At 35.5% G+C, this 19,707-nt stretch overlaps 4 protein-coding genes and 1 long non-coding RNA gene across 8 annotated transcripts; 3 read left to right on the top strand and 2 right to left on the bottom strand.

Annotated features, from left to right (window-relative positions):
* Window positions 1-1,172: 1,172 nt before the first annotated feature.
* On the top strand, window positions 1,173-2,425 carry LOC105972545 (putative germin-like protein 2-1). Its single transcript, XM_012997505.2, has 2 exons — window positions 1,173-1,363; window positions 1,779-2,425. The coding sequence occupies exons 1-2, from the start codon at window positions 1,246-1,248 to the stop codon at window positions 2,312-2,314; spliced, it is 654 nt and encodes a 217-aa protein (XP_012852959.2). The 5' UTR covers window positions 1,173-1,245; the 3' UTR covers window positions 2,315-2,425.
* Window positions 2,426-3,876: 1,451 nt separating this feature from the next.
* LOC105972596 (ABC transporter G family member STR2) lies at window positions 3,877-6,887 on the top strand. Its single transcript, XM_012997560.2, has 3 exons — window positions 3,877-4,370; window positions 4,919-5,643; window positions 5,853-6,887. Exons 1-3 carry the CDS (start codon window positions 3,888-3,890, stop codon window positions 6,823-6,825), a joined length of 2,181 nt encoding a protein of 726 aa, XP_012853014.2. The 5' UTR covers window positions 3,877-3,887; the 3' UTR covers window positions 6,826-6,887.
* Window positions 6,888-6,895: 8 nt separating this feature from the next.
* On the bottom strand, window positions 6,896-9,525 carry LOC105972595 (transcription factor bHLH47). Of its 2 annotated transcripts, none has more exons than XM_088816989.1 (5): window positions 9,306-9,525; window positions 8,655-8,790; window positions 7,914-8,032; window positions 7,669-7,802; window positions 6,896-7,438 (listed from the first exon to the last, which is right to left on the bottom strand). In XM_088816989.1, the coding sequence occupies exons 2-5, from the start codon at window positions 8,714-8,716 to the stop codon at window positions 7,025-7,027; spliced, it is 729 nt and encodes a 242-aa protein (XP_088673115.1). In that variant the 5' UTR covers window positions 8,717-8,790; window positions 9,306-9,525; the 3' UTR covers window positions 6,896-7,024. The 2 variants fall into 2 exon arrangements, with proteins under 2 accessions (XP_088673115.1, XP_088673116.1); XM_088816990.1 differs by having other exon boundaries at window positions 8,655-8,726; window positions 9,306-9,518.
* Window positions 9,526-10,365: 840 nt separating this feature from the next.
* LOC105972613 (uncharacterized) lies at window positions 10,366-13,613 on the bottom strand. Of its 2 annotated transcripts, none has more exons than XM_012997581.2 (10): window positions 13,317-13,613; window positions 12,291-12,460; window positions 12,107-12,171; window positions 11,991-12,031; window positions 11,744-11,832; window positions 11,529-11,642; window positions 11,371-11,448; window positions 11,110-11,175; window positions 10,955-11,032; window positions 10,366-10,698 (listed from the first exon to the last, which is right to left on the bottom strand). In XM_012997581.2, exons 1-10 carry the CDS (start codon window positions 13,450-13,452, stop codon window positions 10,591-10,593), a joined length of 945 nt encoding a protein of 314 aa, XP_012853035.1. In that variant the 5' UTR covers window positions 13,453-13,613; the 3' UTR covers window positions 10,366-10,590. The 2 variants fall into 2 exon arrangements, with proteins under 2 accessions (XP_012853035.1, XP_012853036.1); XM_012997582.2 differs by having other exon boundaries at window positions 12,291-12,457; window positions 13,317-13,527.
* Window positions 13,614-13,852: 239 nt separating this feature from the next.
* On the top strand, window positions 13,853-14,803 carry LOC105953959 (uncharacterized). Of its 2 annotated transcripts, none has more exons than XR_001172465.2 (3): window positions 13,853-14,111; window positions 14,237-14,312; window positions 14,676-14,803. It is a non-coding gene; the product is annotated as an uncharacterized LOC105953959 (long non-coding RNA). The 2 variants fall into 2 exon arrangements; XR_016030881.1 differs by having other exon boundaries at window positions 13,970-14,111; window positions 14,237-14,323; window positions 14,676-14,796.
* The last annotated feature ends 4,904 nt before the right edge of the window (window positions 14,804-19,707 follow it).

Genomic DNA, 19,707 nt, shown 5'->3' with positions numbered 1-19,707 from the left:
AGTTTTCTGACTTGAGCCGTCGGAGGACAATCGTGTGTCACCTAGTGTTTTCAACTGTTTTGCAGGTTAACAAGTGAAGTCGTCCCTTTGACTACCTCGGATGCGTGGCACAGGTTAACAAGACTCTTGGCATTCCTGATATTGGGCTTGAAGATTCGCGGACTTAGGAGACCTGTGGGCTTCAAGACCATTGGGCTGACCCAACATTTTGGAGCAACATCAGATACCATGTTGAATGACCATCTCAACCAAAAGTTTTAGCTGTTAAGTGCAATGTATCATTTAATATTAATGTCTCCAGTATAACCTTCAAATCGCGAGATCTCAACTCAGCTGTGAACTAGCATTTACAGCGCGTCGACACTTGGGTATGTACTGCCAATTTGGGTTCATCATTTTTTTATGAGATATACTGATGGAGTTTTTAATTTTTGTTTTTTGGGTCTCACCGGTGACAGCTGAGTTTTTAATTTTTGTTTTTTTGGGTCTCACATCCGAATGCATGGTTTGTGCAATCGGTTTGTGTATGTGATGCACATCATCGTACTTTGAAGGTGTTGTAGTAGTAGTTGATTTATGTAGGGAAGTGGTGGTTTTTTATATGTCGTAAATGTGCATTGTTGGTTCATTTTGTAGTTGATTATCATAAATTTATAGCTAACTACTAGAAATTCAAATGAAATCAATAGTTACAATTTTGTAGCTGATTATGTAATTTATATTTGATTACTGCATAATTTATAGTTGATTACAGTTTATTAAATCCGTGGGAAAAGAAAAAAATAATTGATAATTGATTACTGTTATTTGTAGTTGATTACAGTTTATTAAATTTGTTCGTAAAAGAAAAAAAAATAGTAATTAATTACTGTTATTTGTAGTTGATTATAATTTAGTAAATTTGCACAAAAGGAAACTTCAAAAAAGAATTTATTAAAAAAAGTTTTAAAGATAATTTGTTAAAAAAAAATTTGAAAATGCTATGAGCATAGGTACTAGGTAGTGAGAAAAAGGGTTAATGTGAACGCAAAATGCAGCTTTGAAATTCACAACAATTCCTTCTAATTTACGCATCCCATTAATTTAAATAAAGAGAATATGATGGCAACAATCAACATAGGATCTCATATTATATTAATCCTCGAGAAAACCTATAAATAAACCACCGTTCTTCATCAACCAAAAAAACCAAACAATCTCTCTCTCACTTCAACATTCTTGAGAAATTGCAATTTAATTACAAAAATGGCACAAAATTCAATATTGTTTTGCATTTTAGCCCTTGGTTTCTTTTTCGGTGTCTCCTACGCCTTCGATCCTAGCCCACTTCAAGATTTATGCGTCGCTGACTTCAATAGCACAGGTAACAAATTAAGGGAAAATTAAAGTTTTTACCCCTCAAGTTTCCATCAATTTCACATTTAGTCCCCCATGTTCACAAATAATACATTTAGTCCCTCATGTTTAATAATTTAACACTTGTGGTCATTTTCGTCAATTTACCGTTAGTCCATCAGTTAAGGCAGTCATGGAGAAACGCTTGATTCCGTTATAGTACTACCCAAAAATTGACTGGAATGAACTAAAAGTATTGAATTTTTGAAACATGCAGGACCAAATGTGTTATTTTGTGAACATGAGGACCAAATGTGAAATCGATGCAAACTTGAGGGATGAAAACTGTATTTTTCCTAATAAATAAATTAAACTAGGATTAATATTAAGAGTTTATATTTTATTCTTAATTGCAATTCTTCTTCGTTTTTTTTATTGGTCAGTGAGAATCAACGGTCTACCATGCAAGGACCCTGCATCCGTCGTAGTGGGTGATTTCTTCTTCAGAGGGTTCAATGAAACCGGAAACACAACCAACCCTTATGGCTCGTCCACGATCCCCATGAACGTGGCTCGAGTTCCAGGGCTCAACACGCTCGGCTTGACAGTGGCTCGGCTCGACTACTCGCCAGGTGGCTTCGTGCCACCTCACTTTCATCCTAGGGGTACCGAAATCTTGACTGTTCTAGAAGGTTCTCTCGAAGTGGGCTTCGTCACCTCGTACCCTAACTACAAACACTATAGCAAGGTTCTCGAAAAGGGCGATGCTTTTGTCATCCCCGTTGGGCTTATTCATTACCAGAGGAATTTGGCTAATGGCAATACGGTGGCGCTTGGTGTTGTGAATAGCCAGAATGCCGGTGTAACCGTGGTTTCGAATGCCGTTTTCGGGGCTAAACCCGCGATTAGTAGCGATTATTTGTCTAAGGCTTTTCAGTTGGATAAGAAGATTGTGGAAGAGCTCCAAGCCAAGTTCTAGATTATTATATTGTTGTAACTTGGCTAATTAATTATTGGAGATTAATTATGATTATGTAATTAGAAGTGTTTATAATAGTAATAAAATAAAATAAATTGACGTTCTTTCTTTTGCTTTGTATTTTACTCCCCTTACGTTACGTCTAATTACAAATAAACCTCTTATTTTTCAAAAATATTACACATATCTCTATTAAAGTTTAACTTCAACTAAAAACCGAGTATAAACTCATTAAATAATATTTGTATACTTTTTTTGTTGAAATATTCTCAAGAGAAACTTACATTTTTCGTCCTCATATTTTACCCATTTTCCAAAATTGTTTCGAAAAATTTTGAAGTTACAATATTAGTCCTTAAGCATGCTAATTTTTTGACAGAACTGGTCCGCCGTTTATTTTTTCACTTAAGTTGGATAGAAAATAGCATATGCCTCTCACGTGCTTTCAATTTTCAACACTACATGAAAATAGACTTTTAACAATGTGCATTGCGTATTGTTAAAACAAAATTTTCATCTAACTTAACGGAAAAAATAAACGGCGGACCAATTATATCAAAGAATAATGTGACATGATTAAGGATTAATATTGTAACTCCAAAATATTTAGGGACAATTTTACAGAAGAGGGTAAAGTTTAAGGGGGAAAAATGCAATTTTCCCATATTCTCAATAAACGACAAGTTGTTTTTTAATATATAATAAATTTATAACAAATCAATGATCAAATATTATAAAATGTAAGTTGACAATAGTAGAGGTCTATATGTAATCAGATAATTTTAGAGGACAATAATATAATTTACTAACTATTTGCTCAAACCTAAAGCGATTTATGCGTAATTTTTTCTCGAAACCTAGAAAGTATTGACAAGAGAATTTGAAATTAGACACCCCACATCAGCGGTGGCTGTGTAATTTCTCAACGGTGATCAAATGCAACACCCCCAACCCGCGGTGGTTACTCTGGGTGAAGATTGGTCTATGAGATGTTGTACCCGGTGAAATACACCAAGTGATTTAAACCGTAAATTTATATAAATAATCATCTACTGATCACACATACACATGAGTGTGTGTTATTATGTGTAGATCTGTGGTTTAAAATCACCCATTTTATTTCATCAGGTGTAGCATCTATAAAGATCGGTAGTTCACCTCATGTATAATCAGTCACATTCGATATATTTTGTTATTACATAATTAATCGGACTAGTTTTACTAAAGTACACCACATTTTCGATTAATCCGATGATCTATCCAATACCTGTCAAACTACAAACCAAATCAGCTGTCGTTTAAACTAATCACAATTAATTAATAAATTAGCATAAACTGCATCTATTTTGTACAAACTCTTTAGACACATTTCAACACATATAAACCTTATCATTAAACACAAACAAAACTCTCATGCAAACGATGAAGCAAACAAGAAATACACCACTTTCCAAATTCGGATATCACAAGGCATTAAAAACAAAATCCTTATATATATTAGCTGTATAGACCACCTCCCCACCATTCCTCCCCATCAAAAAAAGAAAGAAAAAGAAAAAAAAACGAATTGAAGATGAAAACAAGGGAGAATCACGGTCCGGATATGGTGATCGAAATAGGAAAGCCCGTAAACTTCACCGGGGGGCTCGAGTTCTACAACCTCACTTATACCGTGATGAAGAAGAACAAGGACATAAAGGGAAAATGGGTTAATCAAGAAGCCGATTTACTCCACAGTATAACGGGCTACGCAGCGAAAGGGTCCGTTACCGCGGTTATGGGTCCCAGTGGGGCCGGAAAATCGACGTTCTTGGATGGTTTGGCCGGAAGAATTGCGAGTGGGAGCCTTATGGGGAGGGTCTCGTTGGACGGAGTTGACGTTAGCCCGAGCTTGATTAAGAGGACTTCGGCGTATATAATGCAGGACGATAGGCTTTTCCCTATGCTCACTGTTTATGAGACGCTTATGTTTGCGGCTGATTTTCGGCTGGGGTCCATCTCGAGGGCCGATAAACGGCAACGAGTTGAGCAGCTCATCGAGCAGCTCGGCTTGTCGGTACGTGGTTTGGATAAATATTTACGAGTTTTATTTAATATTTTGGATTTTATTGCTTTGGTACCCCTGTGTTATACTGAATTGCTAACAAATGGCTCGTGTTATAAATATTAGCAAAACCCCCTTGTGATCATTTTTTTAGTACAAAACCCCATACATTGTGTGTTTTTAGGGGTTAAGGTGCTAATAAAATTGAATCATAGGGAGTATTTGCTACTATTTATAATGCAGGAAGTTTCTTGATACTTAGGACTCGTTTGGTTGGGGAGATTAGCCATAATTAATTAAACAATTAAACTTTGTTTGATGTTTGGTATGCGTAATAACTTTCCGGGTCGACCCGGAAATATTATGCCATCATGCTTTTAGGAGCCTTTCTTGTTGGACTTTCTATGGTCCAATATAATTGGGTTTCGATTAGATTATTTAATTTTATCTTGGCTAAATCATATCTTAGCAACCAAATGTGGCCTTAGTGTAAACACAGATGTGCTAAATACAATAAATCCTAATATCAAGACTTTTTGTTGTTGTTTCTTGCTAAACAGTCGGCTCGAAACACTTACATAGGCGACGAGGGCACGAGGGGAGTCTCCGGCGGTGAGCGAAGAAGGGTTTCGATCGGAGTGGACATCATCCACGGGCCGTCTCTCCTTTTCTTGGACGAGCCCACTTCGGGCCTAGACTCGACGAGCGCCCACAGCGTGATCGAAAAGGTCCACGACATAGCACGGTCCGGGAGCACCGTGATCCTCACGATTCACCAGCCCTCGTCTCGGATCCAGCTACTATTGGACCACCTGATCATCCTGGCTCGAGGCCAGCTCATGTATCAAGGCTCGCCGAAAGACCTGACCCTCCATCTCGACCGGTTGGGCCGCAAAATCCCAGAGGGCGAAAACGCGATGGAGTACTTCATCGACGTCGTTCAAGAGTATGACCAGTCGTCGTTCGGTGTCGAGGTGCTGGCGGAGTTCGCCCTCACCGGAGTGAAGCCGCCGCAACTAGAGGACGACGAGGAGATGGCGGCGGCAGCTTCTGCGGGAGCCCCCTCGCAATCTTCGGCCCCGCCGCCCAGACGGAGCGGAAACCGCCAGCCGACGGCGTCCAACAAACGCATAAACCTACAAACGGCAAGCAACGACGATCGGGACTTCGATAACAGCGTAAGGAGCCCGTGGAACAACACGTCGAGGTCTTGGAGTGCGAGCCAGAAAATGACCTTTACACCAACTAGGAAGTATGCTGATTTAAAAGATCTTGCCCGAAGGAGGTACAAATATATACTTTCGAAAAACTCCATATAATGACCATTTTACCCTTGAGGTTTATTTTCACACGGACCCCTCTTAGATAGTGAAATTACATGGACCTCCCACTTCGATGAAAAATTATCAAATCCGCCACCGAGAGAAACTATTATTTAATCGAGGTTATTAATTTATCGAGTATTAATATATCGAGGTTGTATTGTATGTGCAGCCCAACTCAAGCATACTACACCTACTCGAGCGAGATCCTACAAGGCACCCCGACTCCCCACAGCAGCGACTACACGGTCAACGAAGACGACTACATAACCCACAGCAGCGTCCTCCAAACAACCGCGTCCACCTACCCAAACCTCGGCCCCAAGTTCGCCAACTCCTTCTTCCCCGAGACGTGGGTCCTGATGCGCCGCAACTTCATAAACATCCGTCGCACACCGGAGCTCTTCCTCTCGCGCCTCTTCGTCCTCACCGTCATGGGCATCATGATGGCGACCATGTTCTGGCGCCCGGAGAATAATCTCCAGGGCATCACCAACCGCCTCAGCTTCTTCATCTTCACCGTATGCCTCTTCTTCTTCTCCTCCAACGACGCCGTCCCGGCGTTCATCCAGGAGCGGTTCGTATTCGTCCGCGAGACGTCCCACAACGCTTACCGTGCGTCCTCATACACCATAGCGGGCCTCGTCACCTACCTCCCGTTCCTCGCCCTCCAGGCGGCCGTGTACGCCGCGATCGTGTGGTTCCCGTTGGGGCTCGAGGGCCCGTTCGTTTACTTCTTGCTCGTCCTCTACATATCGCTGCTCTCCACCAACTCCTTTGTGGTGTTTGTCAGTGCGGTGGTCCCCAACTTTATTCTCGGATACGCGGCCGTGATTGCCTTCACCGCGCTCTTCTTCCTCTTCTGCGGCTACTTTGCCGACAGTCACTCGATTCCCAAGTATTGGAAGTGGATGCATTACGTCTCCACTATGACTTATCCGTACGAAGGTCTGCTGATGAATGAGTATCAAAGGACGGGCACTTTCGGGAATTTAAGTGGGAACGATATATTGGAATCGCTCGGAATCGGGATTCAGAAGAATTTGAAGTGGGAGAGAGTTTACGCGATGCTGGGATGGGCTGTTATCTATAGAGTTCTCTTCTATATCGTCCTACGTTTCTTTTCGAAGAACCAAAGGTCATAGGATGTTTTTTATATTACGACAATGTAAATGGAATCGGCAATGAATTTCTCCGATTTCGCGCTCGAAAAAATTATTAAGAAAAAAGGATTATTAAATAGAAATCAAGTGTTACGGAGATATACAGACGGGCATTTTCTCGTTCATACATAGATATAATAATTTTGCTATTATGCTATCGACCACAATTTTAAAAGTACTACTAATTGCTATTTCCACTACCTCGTTTTCCTAACACGGGCTGGTTTTCTAGAACCTGAGACGGCCATTTATCGGCCGGGGTAGGGTATCGAGCGTGCGGTTTGCTCACAGTCGAAATATGACTCGACTCGGTTTGTTCTTTATCGACCTCCGAATAAGCTTGAATGTTCGAGCACAATGCGGCAAATTGTAGAGGACTTACGATTTGTACTTGCGGATGTCCAGCTGGCGCGAGTGGGCCCCACCCCCCAGTAGTACCGTGCGATGCCGCCCCATGGTTGTGATATTCTGGGGGGACCACATTCAGGTCGAGTTCCGAATCGGAAACCCTAGACTTGAGCTCCGTCTGTAGCTCGCCGATTTGAGCCGCTAAAGTAGAAGTTTCGTCTTTTAGCTCGTTCTTCTCTACAGTCACCTTTAATATATAAAAATCATAAAGTAAGAAAAATCATGAACTCTGCTTAGAAAAAAAAAATCCGTAGAATTAGTCGATTTAAAAGTTCAATGTGGGATTATGTTTAGCAAGATTACTCTGTTTCTATTAAAACGGAAGCTTTATAATAGATTTCTTGATCTGTTAAAACTTAAAACGTAGGGAGTATGTAATAATATTTGCAAGAACTTAATTAACGTCGATGGGCTTACGTATTGGGATTCGGACAACAATGCAGCATTTTCTTTTTTGAGAGAATCAATCTGAGTCAGCATCTCCTTCACAAGTCGAGTGGCTTCAGTCAATAAAGAGGCCTTACCGTTACTGTTATCCTCGTCGGGTAGTTCTGAGAAAACGAAATAAAGAAATTGATTTAACGCTCAAATAAAGTACTATTTGTTTTCCACTAAAATCAGACGAGGGTAGAATTAATTGGAAATTATTAAACAATAATTACCAAGAGAATTTGCTAAAGCAAGAAACAGTTCGTTTAAATGTTCGCGCTTCATCTTCTCTCTCTCGGACTTGTGAATTCTTTTGGGGACCTTCCCTTTATTCTTCTTGCTCGAATGATCCCTGAAGAAAATAAGAGAAATATATTTAAAAGAAAAAGGTCGAAAATTCAAGCTTAGAAAGTCGAGAGTAAGGAATAATCATATTTGTGTCTGAAAGCAATTTCTTGCATATAGCTTCACAATTATACATAAACCATATCATACAAATAAACACTTCATCGAAATGTTTTGAGACGAAAAACAAAGTTAATTGGAATAATTCAGTGATTTATTCGAACGTATTAAATAATAAGTTCCATGAGATTTATTGAATCAAAATAAATTATAGTGTTAGGCCTCGTTTGGTTAGTGCAATAGCTTTTTTTTCCAGCCAGACCCGCAAATTATGCAACAATAAAGCTCGTATCTTGGTTAATCTTATCATGGCAACCAAACGAGGCTTTAGAGACTTGGTACTTTGGATGATGAAGGTCAATTAACCATATAAGTGTCTCTATAAATATATATATGCACATTCAAGAAATGTGTTCCCGATTTTACGAAAGGAAGTGCTAAAAGTAACAGCAATACCAAATTTTAAGTTGCTCAAACGAAAAATGTTTTACAATCAATTAATAATAAAAAAACGAAAAGGACAAAAAGGAATACACTTTAACATAGATCATGGGGTTTGAAGCACTTACCCACTCGTTGATGTCTCCATCGCCATTTTAGACGTAACTACAGGGGCAGTATCGGAATGCATTTAATGTTCCCTATCGCCACGTCAATTGCGAAACAAAAAATATATTAAAACCAACTGCCAAAAATCATCGAGATCTGTTCGATGCAGAAAATCAAGATCATCGTCAAATACGAAGAGGAAATCGACTTCTAAAAACTTACGGACGAGTCTCGATAATAAGTAAGTGAAACTTCGTAATTCTAAACACTTCTAGCTACACAATGTCAAGATTCCAAAAGTAAACCTAACTTATTTTCAACTAAAGGGAAATTGGAAAAGGATTACAAATTTACAAGACTGCCATTATGTGCTTTTCTTCTATTAGCTACATAGACAGACAACAACAAATTCTCTCTCACTCTATTGATAGAACCCTTTATCACATAAGATTTAAAAATGCCAAAAATAAAATAAAATAAAATAATTAGGGTTAAAAGTTATACACAGTCTGCATCTGTTCTTGATTAATCAACAAAAAAAATGAATCTTTAACTCATAAATTAATACTAAATACCATTACCAAAGTGAATCTAACATGAAACGTATATTCCCACATAAAATTCAAAAATAAAAAAGAGCTATTGGAAGAAATTGATGATCAAGAACTTACATATATTTGAATTTAAATTTCTTGAAAAGTCCAAAGAGTTGTGTTTGATGAAGATGAAGGGAATTCTTGCACCGGCTGTTCGGAATTATTAAGATTATTATTATTATTATTATTGCACCATTATAATGTTGAGGTTGGGGGTGGGGGTGGGGGTGGGGGTGGGGGGGTGGGGGCGTGTGGCGGGCAGCTGCAAGTAGGAGAATGAACGAGGACGAGGCTAGATGGATTGCCACGTTGGATATGTATTTTGTCGTTTAGTGTCAGTGACCACGTTCGGGCTTCCGTTTTTCCACGTGCTTTGACCGTTCTATCCTTCCATGTCACCTTTATCTACCTTAATTCTTTGACAATAAAAACTTTTTTTTTTTTTTTTAAATTACATAAATTAAAAAAATAAACAACCTCATTATTTTAATATCTGATTAATTGATAATCTTGCTTAAATAATACTATTTTGGCAATTTTCAATTTAGAATTAAGAAGTAACAATTCTTAACGCCGTAATAACTTGTAAGTGTACTTGGACCTTGTTTTTTTTCTTTTTAGTAGTAAACTCAGGTCTACAAATGTGTATTAGAAAAATTACGTTCTTCTGAATAATTTGTAAATCATACGAAATATTTAAAATGTACTATGAAAATATTGTGCCATGAGCCCGATCGATAAAAAAAAATAGAATGAAATATTCGATCTTTTTATTGTGGCCGAAAAAATAAATATGATTATTTGTGGATAAAGTATTTTATTTATTTATTTTTTTAATTTTTAATAATCTCATTGTATTTGAGTGGCGTGTGGTAGCCACCGTCGTGACTGCAAGAAGTATCGTGTAGCTCTTGCTGCGGACACAAGCACTACACAAGTGGATTGGTCAATTATTTTCTTATTTCTAATTCTTTTAAATTTAATACATTTTATTTTATGTTTTTTTTCAAATAAAAGTCGTATTTTGTTAAGATGCCCAATTTCATACGTTCATTTGCAGCGAAATTTGTACTCGAAATATGGTCGACAATGATCATCGGTTGTTGAATAAAAACCAATCAAGTCTCGGCCCTAATTTCCTCAATACATGAATCGAAATCTTAAATTAGGGTTCTTTTGAAACAAATGAAGTAGTTCGGATCCTTTATTCGAATCGAATATTACATCTCATATCATACTTTATAATAGCTTATCTTATCAATTATATATTGTTTTCTCTATATTAGCTCCACATCTCCTTGTGTAAGTAGTAAGTGTATTAAAAGAAAAAAAAAAGAGAAAAACCCATATCTGGGAAATATTAGACTTCCGAACAACCAAAATTGAACTCGTGAATCTTCATTTTCCCATTTAATGCAAGTGCAAGCAAATCATACTCTTCCACGTACCACAGTTCCGACACTTTCGCCTGTATAAAATTAGGCCCGTAAACGTAAACCAGCAAAAATATTAATCAGTTTAACATATTTTTCACTGATTATAGTGGAAAACGCCACATGGATCCGACCCATTTTGGATCTACTCTTTTCGGATCCGACCCACATACAGTCGAAACATGATCTGTTGATCCATCGGATATAAAATGATCGATGATTTTTTTATTTTTTTTATTTTTTTATTAATTTTTAATATACGAGGTTGAAGTACCGAAGAAGTGAAAGTACCTTTAGTCCTCGAATTTGGTTGTTTAGTCTGTCCACGAGATAGTGAAAAAATTGGTTATCCGACATTTTCTTTTCCTCCTGCACACAATATATATATAATTAGATCATTCAATTTAATTAACAATTTATCATCAGTAATAAATCGACGTCGATACCTCGGTCAACTTCTTAGGCGAACCTAGAAGCCTTGCAAATGAAGTATGAAGCATTGCCTCGTTATACTGCAAAAACAAAATAACAGCACATCAGACGAAAAACAAAATAATGTTCATCTTGAAAATTGATTTACGAAAAAACGAGAAATATCCATTTTTGAAATTCGGTGATTGATTCACCATTTTTTGCATTGTAGATATTCGGACAAATTAGATTTTTGCATTAAGAGAAAAAAGATGTTAAAAATGTGGGGTCCGTACGAGCTGCTTTTGTGGAGAACGTGGTAGAGCAGATTTTAGTTTAGCACGAATAGTTACTGGATCCGAACCCGAGACTACCTGAAAAAAACAAAAAAAAAATAATAAAAAAATTAGATCAAATTCGAAGTTAAATCTTAGATAGAAATAAAAAAGAATACCTGCCAACAACCCAATAACACACCAGTCGAGGTCAAAACCACTCGATCGATGACTATATGCAAAGGGCATATAGCCTTTGCAACTGATTTTACGGCCATAACTTCATCTTCAATCTGGGAAATCGATAGATTTATAAATGCAGTGAAATTAATAATATATAATTAGAAATAATCAAAATTACAAAATTGAGAAATAAAAAAAAAAAATTAGCTACCTCTGTTTCTGAAGCAGAGACGGGAGCTATGTGATGTGAAGCGTGGAACATGCTAAAGTGGTACATACTCGAGTTCTGAAACCAGATTGCTAAGCAAATATCTTATAAAAACATTCTCGACAAAAAAAAAAAAAGATAGACGCATGTAAATGCATTTTATCCATTAATTTAAAAAAATATATTATATATGCAAGAAGCAGTTTGTGAAAGCTCGTTTTTTGAAGGCTGAAAGCTATATATATCTTACCTTTATCAAAATACGGGGAAAATATATTCTTCACAGCTTCCCTGCATTAAATTTAATGCAATTAAACTGTAATGTCAATCAAGAAAATAGATTAAACTAAAAAAAAAAATACTCACGAGATTGGATCAGAAAACTCGGTACTTAAATGCAGCACATTTGCCCGCACGGGTGGATTTGCTGCCTACATAAACGGCATAAATGTAAACTATTTATCATTCACTTCAAGAAATAAATGGGAATTAATTTACAATATAAATAAATAAAAAGGGATTCAAGTTTAGTCGAGTTTCGGAGATTTACTTTAAGCACAGGTGTCACTATTTCATCCTTTAGAGTGAAAAGATCAGACAACGATAAAGACTGAGAAGTTTCTCCGTGTTTAAGAAAAACAGCTCCGTTTTCGTCCAAATCTTCGGCCATTTTCGAGTAAAGTATTGATCTCCGCTCGGCATTTGAAATTGAAGAAGCTTCTGCAAAATCAAAATTCTAGTAATGACTGTATAACATTGATTTGAAGATCGTCAATTTTGTAAACTCTAAAAGAAACCGAAATTAGGAGTGAGAAGAAAATCGTATTTGATTTCGGCTCATTCATCTAAGTAACATATTTTTGACCTAATTCAACAGAGCTGATTCAGATCAATCTCAACAACATATATTTGGTAAAACCTTAAGGCAGTGTTTGGAAGCATTTCCATTTTTGGTTTTATTATTTTTATCGAAACAAATTCCTGTTTGTTAATTTTTTCAACGAAAATCTCCAAAACAATTTCGAATGTTTCTCTCTCCTCCCAACATAATTTGACTCCGGCAGCAAAAAGATTTGACTGCTCCAGTAGAAAACAAATAAACATCCCTTCATTTCTCAACTTCTTGTTCTAAAATACTTTTTTCCAACACCTTTAAACATGATTTGACAATTTGACTGCTATAGTATGATACGTATTTTGTATCTTCACAAAATATAAACAAACATTACTTCTCAAATTCTTCCCTCAAAATTTATTTCACCAAAATGAAATGAAAATAAGCCTCAAAACTGCTACAGTGTATCTTGTCTTTTCTCAAACTATAAACAAACAGTACTTTCATTCTCAAATTATTCCCTCAAAATTCATTCAGCTAAAATAAAATGAAAATAAGCCCCGAAATCGACATTGCCTAAATTTTCGGAAACCTAAAATGAACAATTCATAGAGTAAATGGACAAAACCCCAACAACATAGAAAATACTAAGAATCAAACAAACGAATTTGAAAATCAAGAAAACTTAATTCCACTCAAACATTAAATCTAAAGCAAGATTTAAAGGGTAATAAATATTACTGGAGATTGTGTGGCGATTCATGGAATTCCGTAGAGCGATTTGGAGGAGAGAGAAGAAAGCAAGGGCGGAGATTAACCAGATTGCGGTGATCTTCACAGACCGAGTCCACCACTTCTTTATTTTCCCTTTTGCCATCACTTTTCAAATCAATAATCACTATATTCTTTCTTTCATTTATTTATTTATCGATATACCATAAATCATGGGTGAGTTCTTTGTCTTTAACTGAAAATGATTTCCGTCTGCAAGAACAGAAGCTTCACCAATTTTACGTGATTTCTTTTTTTCTTTTTCCCTTTTTTTTTATTGGGGAAATGTGGGATAACCCCTAGTTTTGAAAATATATATGAGGAGGCCCAATGTATTTTTTTGTCATAGTCAAAAACCCAAATTCTGAACTTAATTAGGTAATTTTCAAAACAAAAAAAAAAAAAAAAACTTAATTAGGTAGACCCCCTAGACAACTTAAAATACATATTTTGCCCTTTGAGTTCCAACTCAATAACCTAACCTCACGACCTACTAAGCAGATCTCGTTTTTCCCCTCTCTCTCTATCAACTCACGTTCTTCTCCATCTCTCTACACCCACATGCCACAGCCCCTCTGCCGACCACCGTCACTCAGCCGCTCACTACCGGACCACCGCCCGCCGAAGCCCCCCGCCATTCCCCCTTTACCTTGCGCCGCGTTCCATTAACCATGTGCTGCTCTCCCTTCCGGCGACATTGCCGCCCACCGCCACGCGCCGCTTTGCTAGATCTTCTCTGATTTTCTTTCTCTCTAGAAGAACGATGTAAATCTCATAAAACTTTATGTCCTCGATATTTTATTTTCACTAGATACCATTTCTCTGTTAATAATCTGAATTTTTGATTTCTTTATAAGCTTTTGCATAAGAATTTGTCATTATTGTTGCAGGGAATGGCTTCCTGGAATGGTTATCATCCATGGACAATTGTTGGCGTGTCGAATGATTGAGACTTGTGGAATAGTGGTAATTTGTAGGTATTATTATTTTAATTTCATTAACAGTTGTTGTATTATTATGTCAATACACACTAGGCATTTAGTTATACATGTTCTGTATCAATAGAAGAGATGGATTTTGTGTGTGATTTTAATTTTATTAATGATTTTAGTTATATTGTGTTTGATTTTTTTTTCCTGTAATCAATTTCATGGTAAATTGTTTGGAAAATGTATAATGGGGCAAAAAAAAGATACATGACTACATATAATCATACATGACTATTGCACTTGTAGTATATATTATATTCATTTGTAGTCGATTTTAGTACAATGTATTTATCAAAAAACATTGTTTTTCATTGTTTTGGTATTTTTCATGTAATGTCAGCCTATGTCACCACCGAAGGCTTGGAATCGGCAGCTCTGGCGAACGGAAAGAAAGTCCTCACCCTCTTCCCCACCGACGATAAAGCCCATTCGGCTAGACATGTCATGCGTATGTATGTTTGACTTCTTCTACAGTATTGTTTCTTGATTAGTACTGTCTTAACTACTTTGTCTCTTGAAATGGATCATGTGCAACTTAATTAGTTTGTCTGGAGTAGAAACTTAATCAATAGTGGTTACTTGGATGGGTGATTTTGTTCAGGTAAATATACAGTTATATGTAGTCATATACAGTCATATGTAGTCATGACTACATATAACTATACATGACTATAGTATTGGTAGTCATGACTACATATACAGAATTGGTAGTCATGTGAATATACAATTATATGTAGTCATATACAGTCATATGTAGTCATGACTACATATAACTATACATGACTATAGAATTTTTAGTATACTATAGTCATTTGTAATCGATTTCAATAAGGTAAATTTATCAAAAAAAAAACAAAAAATCATTGTTTTTTTCTTTTTTTTTTTTTTGTATTTTGTCATGTAATCTAATTTGCATGTTCCATTTTGCTCTTTAACTCGTATTTTTTGTCGCAAGTTTTGCTATTTGTATAATTTTATGAGATGCAGAGAATAAGATGCGCCGAAGTGCCTTGTGAAGCTGGATTCATACTACAATAGTCTAGACTCTATGTTACTATATATATAACTATCGATAATTGTAGATAACTATAGTCACGTGTAGTAACATATAGTTATATGTATGCTATCTGTTTTTGAATGTATAGTAATGCGTGTTCATGTTTGAAGATTATATGCATTTGATTGTGTTTTTTCATTTTTTTTGGGTTAGTTGATTTATAATATCAAGATTAAAATTGTGAATTTTGTTGTTGGTGTAGATTAATTTTGGGGTAAAAAGACAGTAAATGAATACGTATAACTATACATGATTGTGGTATACTATAGTAGTCAATTGCAGTATAATAAATTTTATTTAAAAAAATAAAAAAAAATAAAAAAATTGAAAATGAAAAAAAATTTAAAAATTAAAAAAATTAAAAAATTAAAAAAAATTAAAAAATTAAAAAAATTAAAAAATAATAAATAAATACAAAACAGTGTGTGACTTTTCACGGATTTTATTTATTTATTTTAGATAATAGATTTTACACAATTTCAGATATTTTCTTTTATTTCTTACCTATTTAACAGAAGGTAGAAGAACAGCGTTGCCCAATGCAACTGTTGCAAGAATATCCAAACAAGCTTGCCAAAGAAATATGAGTACTTTCGGGGGATTTTAAGTTGCCAAATTATTTGCCATTTTCTCGTCTAAGACCTACTCCTCGCTGCTCCCGACAAGTGCGTCTACCCGAATCACCTAAACTCGTCTTCAAACAAAGATAATAGTATGACCGTACATGGAATTAAGCACTAGGAGAGTAGTCCCCATCTGAAAAGTAGCGCACGGAAAATCTTGGAAAATAGAAGACCCAGGCGCGTTATAGTCCTCCACAATTGATTAGCTAACAACGCCAAATTGAAACACTTCATAAACCCCATGCCAACTCTTTTTTAAGAAGACACAATTTTGGCCAAGCGAGCCATGCCATTCTACGCTTATCTCCCGCCTCCCACCAAAAGCATTTAATAACCGATTTAATATCCTGAAGTAGTCCCTGCTGCAATAAAAAAATAGCTCATTACGTACGATGGAATTGCCGGTAAGACTGCTTTGATAATTGCCTCTTTGCCAATCAATGAACGATGTTTTTGTTATTTGAGGTGTTTCGAAATAGAAAATATTTGGACATAAATTCAGAGACAAGGAAGAGTCAATTTGTGCTTTTAAAACGTAGATCTATATCTACACATAATAACATACACCTATATGTATGTATGCTCAGTGGGTAGTATTTATATAGTTCTACGTTTAAAACTACATGATGCATTTTTCCAGGTATAGGATCTCAAAAGCTTTAATCTTACCGACAAAACGAGGTATAAGATATTATATTTTAGGGTAAATTATAACCAACCCCCTGAGGTATGGTTAATTTACGAAAAAACCTCTCTTGTTTGGATAATTACATCTACCCCTCAACTATGATTTTTTCTTACACCTCCACCCTTATAGTCTCAAATTCTACATAATCATGTAGATTTCATGGAATGTCTCTAGTTTGTACTCGTTTTATGTAAAAATACAGTTTCTGATGCACCACAATCTGATATATACAAGCCAAAAAACACATATTATGATCATCTTGCTTCAAAATGTGGAGTTCGAGTGGGATAAAACTGGTACAAAAGTGATAATATTCCATATAATCTAGAAGATTCCACTAAATTTGAAACCGCAAGGGTGAACGTGTAAGAAGATTTATCGTTGAGGGGTGGATGTAATTACCCAAACAAGAGGGGATTTTCGTAATTTAACTATACCTCTGGGGTGGTTGTAATTTACTATATATTTTAACAAGCTTAAGAAAAAGGAGAATTGCTCGTATATATGTGAAGAAAAAATAAATTGAAGACTCACTCAGTTTTAGCATTGGGCTAAGAGCCCAAGAGAATTACATTTATCTTCTGGGCTTATATCAATCGTATTCGTAAGTTATAATCGAGAATAGGCCCATGTAAATTATATTGGGAATTAGGATAAGTGGTGGACATATTATAGTTTTTTTTTTTTTAATAAGAATTAATGAATTTTGAACTCTTCATCTAACTCAATCGAAAATCGAATGTCCAGACGTTTATGTAGCACGGACACGGCGACGGTGATATGGGGAAACGAACACGGGAAACGGCATATCCCAAAAAATAGGGATATGGGAGCTTGGGGGAAATGTATAAATTTTAAAAGTATAGGGGTGTATTTATAAGTATGTTGTTTAAACATATATATAAGTTTTTATTTATATATAATTTTATTTATATATTTTTATACAAACATATTCAAAGTAAAGTGATAATCAATTGCAAATTGATCATTAAATCATGTAAACAATTAGGGAAACAACAAAAATATTTAAAAAATTGTTGTTGAAACATGTTTCTAACCTATTAGAATTACCAAATGAACCCTAAGTGTCCGGCAGGTGTCTTCGAGTGATGGACATGCAAGAAATATGTCCAAAACGCAGAAATATTAAGGTTGAAATTTTTGTGCTACATAACATACGCTTAATTAATGATGTTGAGAAATCTATTAGCAATAAGATTAGCAAATGTCATGTGAACTTTGATTAGTAAAAAAATTCATTTGATTAGTATCAAAGTATTGCATTAATTAATGTAAACTTTCACATCATAGATTAGTTAGGTCTTTTCTAGCATTTAGTGAAAAGAATATATTTGAAGCTATATAGACAAAGGCTTCCACATAGTTCACATGGCATTTGTTTCATAAAGTGAAACTCAAAAGAGAAAACTATAAGTTTCACTTTTCACCTATGTCATCTACTAAGGAAATCGAAGGTAAGACAACTCTTAAAATGTTCCCTAAGGAACGACCTAGCGGTTAGAGCAAGCGTATTTGTGTCAATTGACCTAAATTCGAAGCCCTTTGCCAACGGTCGCTAGGTCGAGTTTGTCACACATGGTTAGCCTAGTGTGTTTTACGTCTCTCATATAGTTTACAAACTATTATACGAGAGTGTATGATTACCCAGTGTACATTTATATATGTGAGTTCCTTTATTACCAGAAAAAAAATGTTAAAATAAAAAAGAAAAGCCCTCACCAAACAAACATATTGATTTTGAAACAAGTTACCATATGTACTAGTGTCAACTATTCAAAGGACTTTTCTAAATGGGACACACATCAAACAAGGTACTATACACAACCACTCATGGGGGCTAATTTCCATAATACAGTGCCAGCCTATGCAAACTTGTAATACAGCTAAGAAAAGCATAGGCATGTGGGTAAAAAAGATAAAATATCAGCTGGTTTTTTTAGTATGTAGTAGTACCAAACAGCCTTCATCCATCAATCATGCATGTTTATGTTGGATCTCTCCAGTTTAATACGAGTCGAGCTCAATCTCATCGAGTTATTCATAGCTAGGTCATAATTAGAATCGGTCGGGAGTTGTTGGGACCGATTTCGATTCGAATATTTCTGAATTTCGAAAGCTCCCATTTCCAAAATTTTGAAGTTTTTTAACAAAATTGGAATTTATAAAATTCCGATTTCCGACTTGATTTTAATTTCCGAAAATTTTGATGTTTTTTTCCTCTCCAAAAACTACACTTATAATATCAATAATATTATGTATTTTCTATTACAGGTGGCTGAAAAAAATAAAAAATCCAAATTCAGCCTATTATGATCCTTTTTTTTTTGGGATTTTTTTCCCATTATTATTAACATAATCGAAATTAGTTTTTCACTTCCGAAAAAAGTGATTTTTTTTCTGAGAGTGCTATTTTTCATTTGTTCTGATTTGCACCTTTAATCGGTAGTGATCAAGAACGCGAATGGGTTCTTGCACTAGCTCCTTGTTGACCAAACGGAGAGTATATGTTCGTCCGACCTACATCACACAATCGAGTTAGCTAAACATAAGTATCAAAGATTATTTATAACTTAAAAACTTAATTGGGATTTTGCTATTAATAAACTAAATTTAAGAGCATAATTTATTATTAATTCATTATTGTTATATTTAAAAGATAATTTCATTCTATTAATCGATCACTTGAATTCTTTTCTTCTTTTAGTAGTTTTAAGGCTTGTTTTGTTGGTTCTCAAAAAAAAAAAGGCTCGTTTTGTTATCGCTATAAAGTTCTACTGACTAAATAGTAGCAGTTAATAACCTTGGCTGATAAGATTCACACATTTTCAAATCCGCTACTAAAATCAAAGTCCGCTAATAAATGCTACTATTTAATTAAATTAATAGCACCTATATATTAATTTAATAGGGTGTGACTAAAGTGGTAAAATACAATTTTAACCTTCAAATTACAAGTTAATTTTATTAAATAAAAAGTCTTATA

The sequence above is a fragment of the Erythranthe guttata genome, chromosome 4 (genome assembly GCF_056151865.1).
Source record: "Erythranthe guttata isolate IM_541 chromosome 4, IM_541, whole genome shotgun sequence".
NCBI lineage: Eukaryota > Viridiplantae > Streptophyta > Magnoliopsida > Lamiales > Phrymaceae > Erythranthe > Erythranthe guttata.
Note: the sequence above shows the minus strand (reverse complement) of the source record. Positions and strands in the feature narration are given on the sequence as shown.

What these genes read in the sequence shown, in the direction of transcription:
- LOC105972545 (XM_012997505.2), top strand. Translation starts at nt 1,246, where the DNA reads ATGGCACAAAATTCAATATTGTTTTGCATTTTAGCCCTTGGTTTCTTT. An exon ending in CGCTGACTTCAATAGCACAG is followed by an intron (nt 1,364 to 1,778) that starts GTAACAAATTAA and finishes TTTATTGGTCAG; the next exon opens with TGAGAATCAACGGTCTACCA.
- LOC105972596 (XM_012997560.2), top strand. Translation starts at nt 3,888, where the DNA reads ATGAAAACAAGGGAGAATCACGGTCCGGATATGGTGATCGAAATAGGA. An exon ending in TCGAGCAGCTCGGCTTGTCG is followed by an intron (nt 4,371 to 4,918) that starts GTACGTGGTTTG and finishes CTTGCTAAACAG; the next exon opens with TCGGCTCGAAACACTTACAT. An exon ending in AAAGATCTTGCCCGAAGGAG is followed by an intron (nt 5,644 to 5,852) that starts GTACAAATATAT and finishes TTGTATGTGCAG; the next exon opens with CCCAACTCAAGCATACTACA.
- LOC105972595 (XM_088816989.1), bottom strand. Translation starts at nt 8,716, where the DNA reads ATGCATTCCGATACTGCCCCTGTAGTTACGTCTAAAATGGCGATGGAG. An exon ending in ATGGAGACATCAACGAGTGG is followed by an intron (nt 8,033 to 8,654) that starts GTAAGTGCTTCA and finishes TATTTTCTTCAG; the next exon opens with GGATCATTCGAGCAAGAAGA. An exon ending in TGTTGTCCGAATCCCAATAC is followed by an intron (nt 7,439 to 7,668) that starts GTAAGCCCATCG and finishes TATATATTAAAG; the next exon opens with GTGACTGTAGAGAAGAACGA.
- LOC105972613 (XM_012997581.2), bottom strand. Translation starts at nt 13,452, where the DNA reads ATGGCAAAAGGGAAAATAAAGAAGTGGTGGACTCGGTCTGTGAAGATC. An exon ending in GAATCGCCACACAATCTCCA is followed by an intron (nt 12,461 to 13,316) that starts GTAATATTTATT and finishes TTGATTTTGCAG; the next exon opens with AAGCTTCTTCAATTTCAAAT. An exon ending in GAGTTTTCTGATCCAATCTC is followed by an intron (nt 12,032 to 12,106) that starts GTGAGTATTTTT and finishes AATTTAATGCAG; the next exon opens with GGAAGCTGTGAAGAATATAT.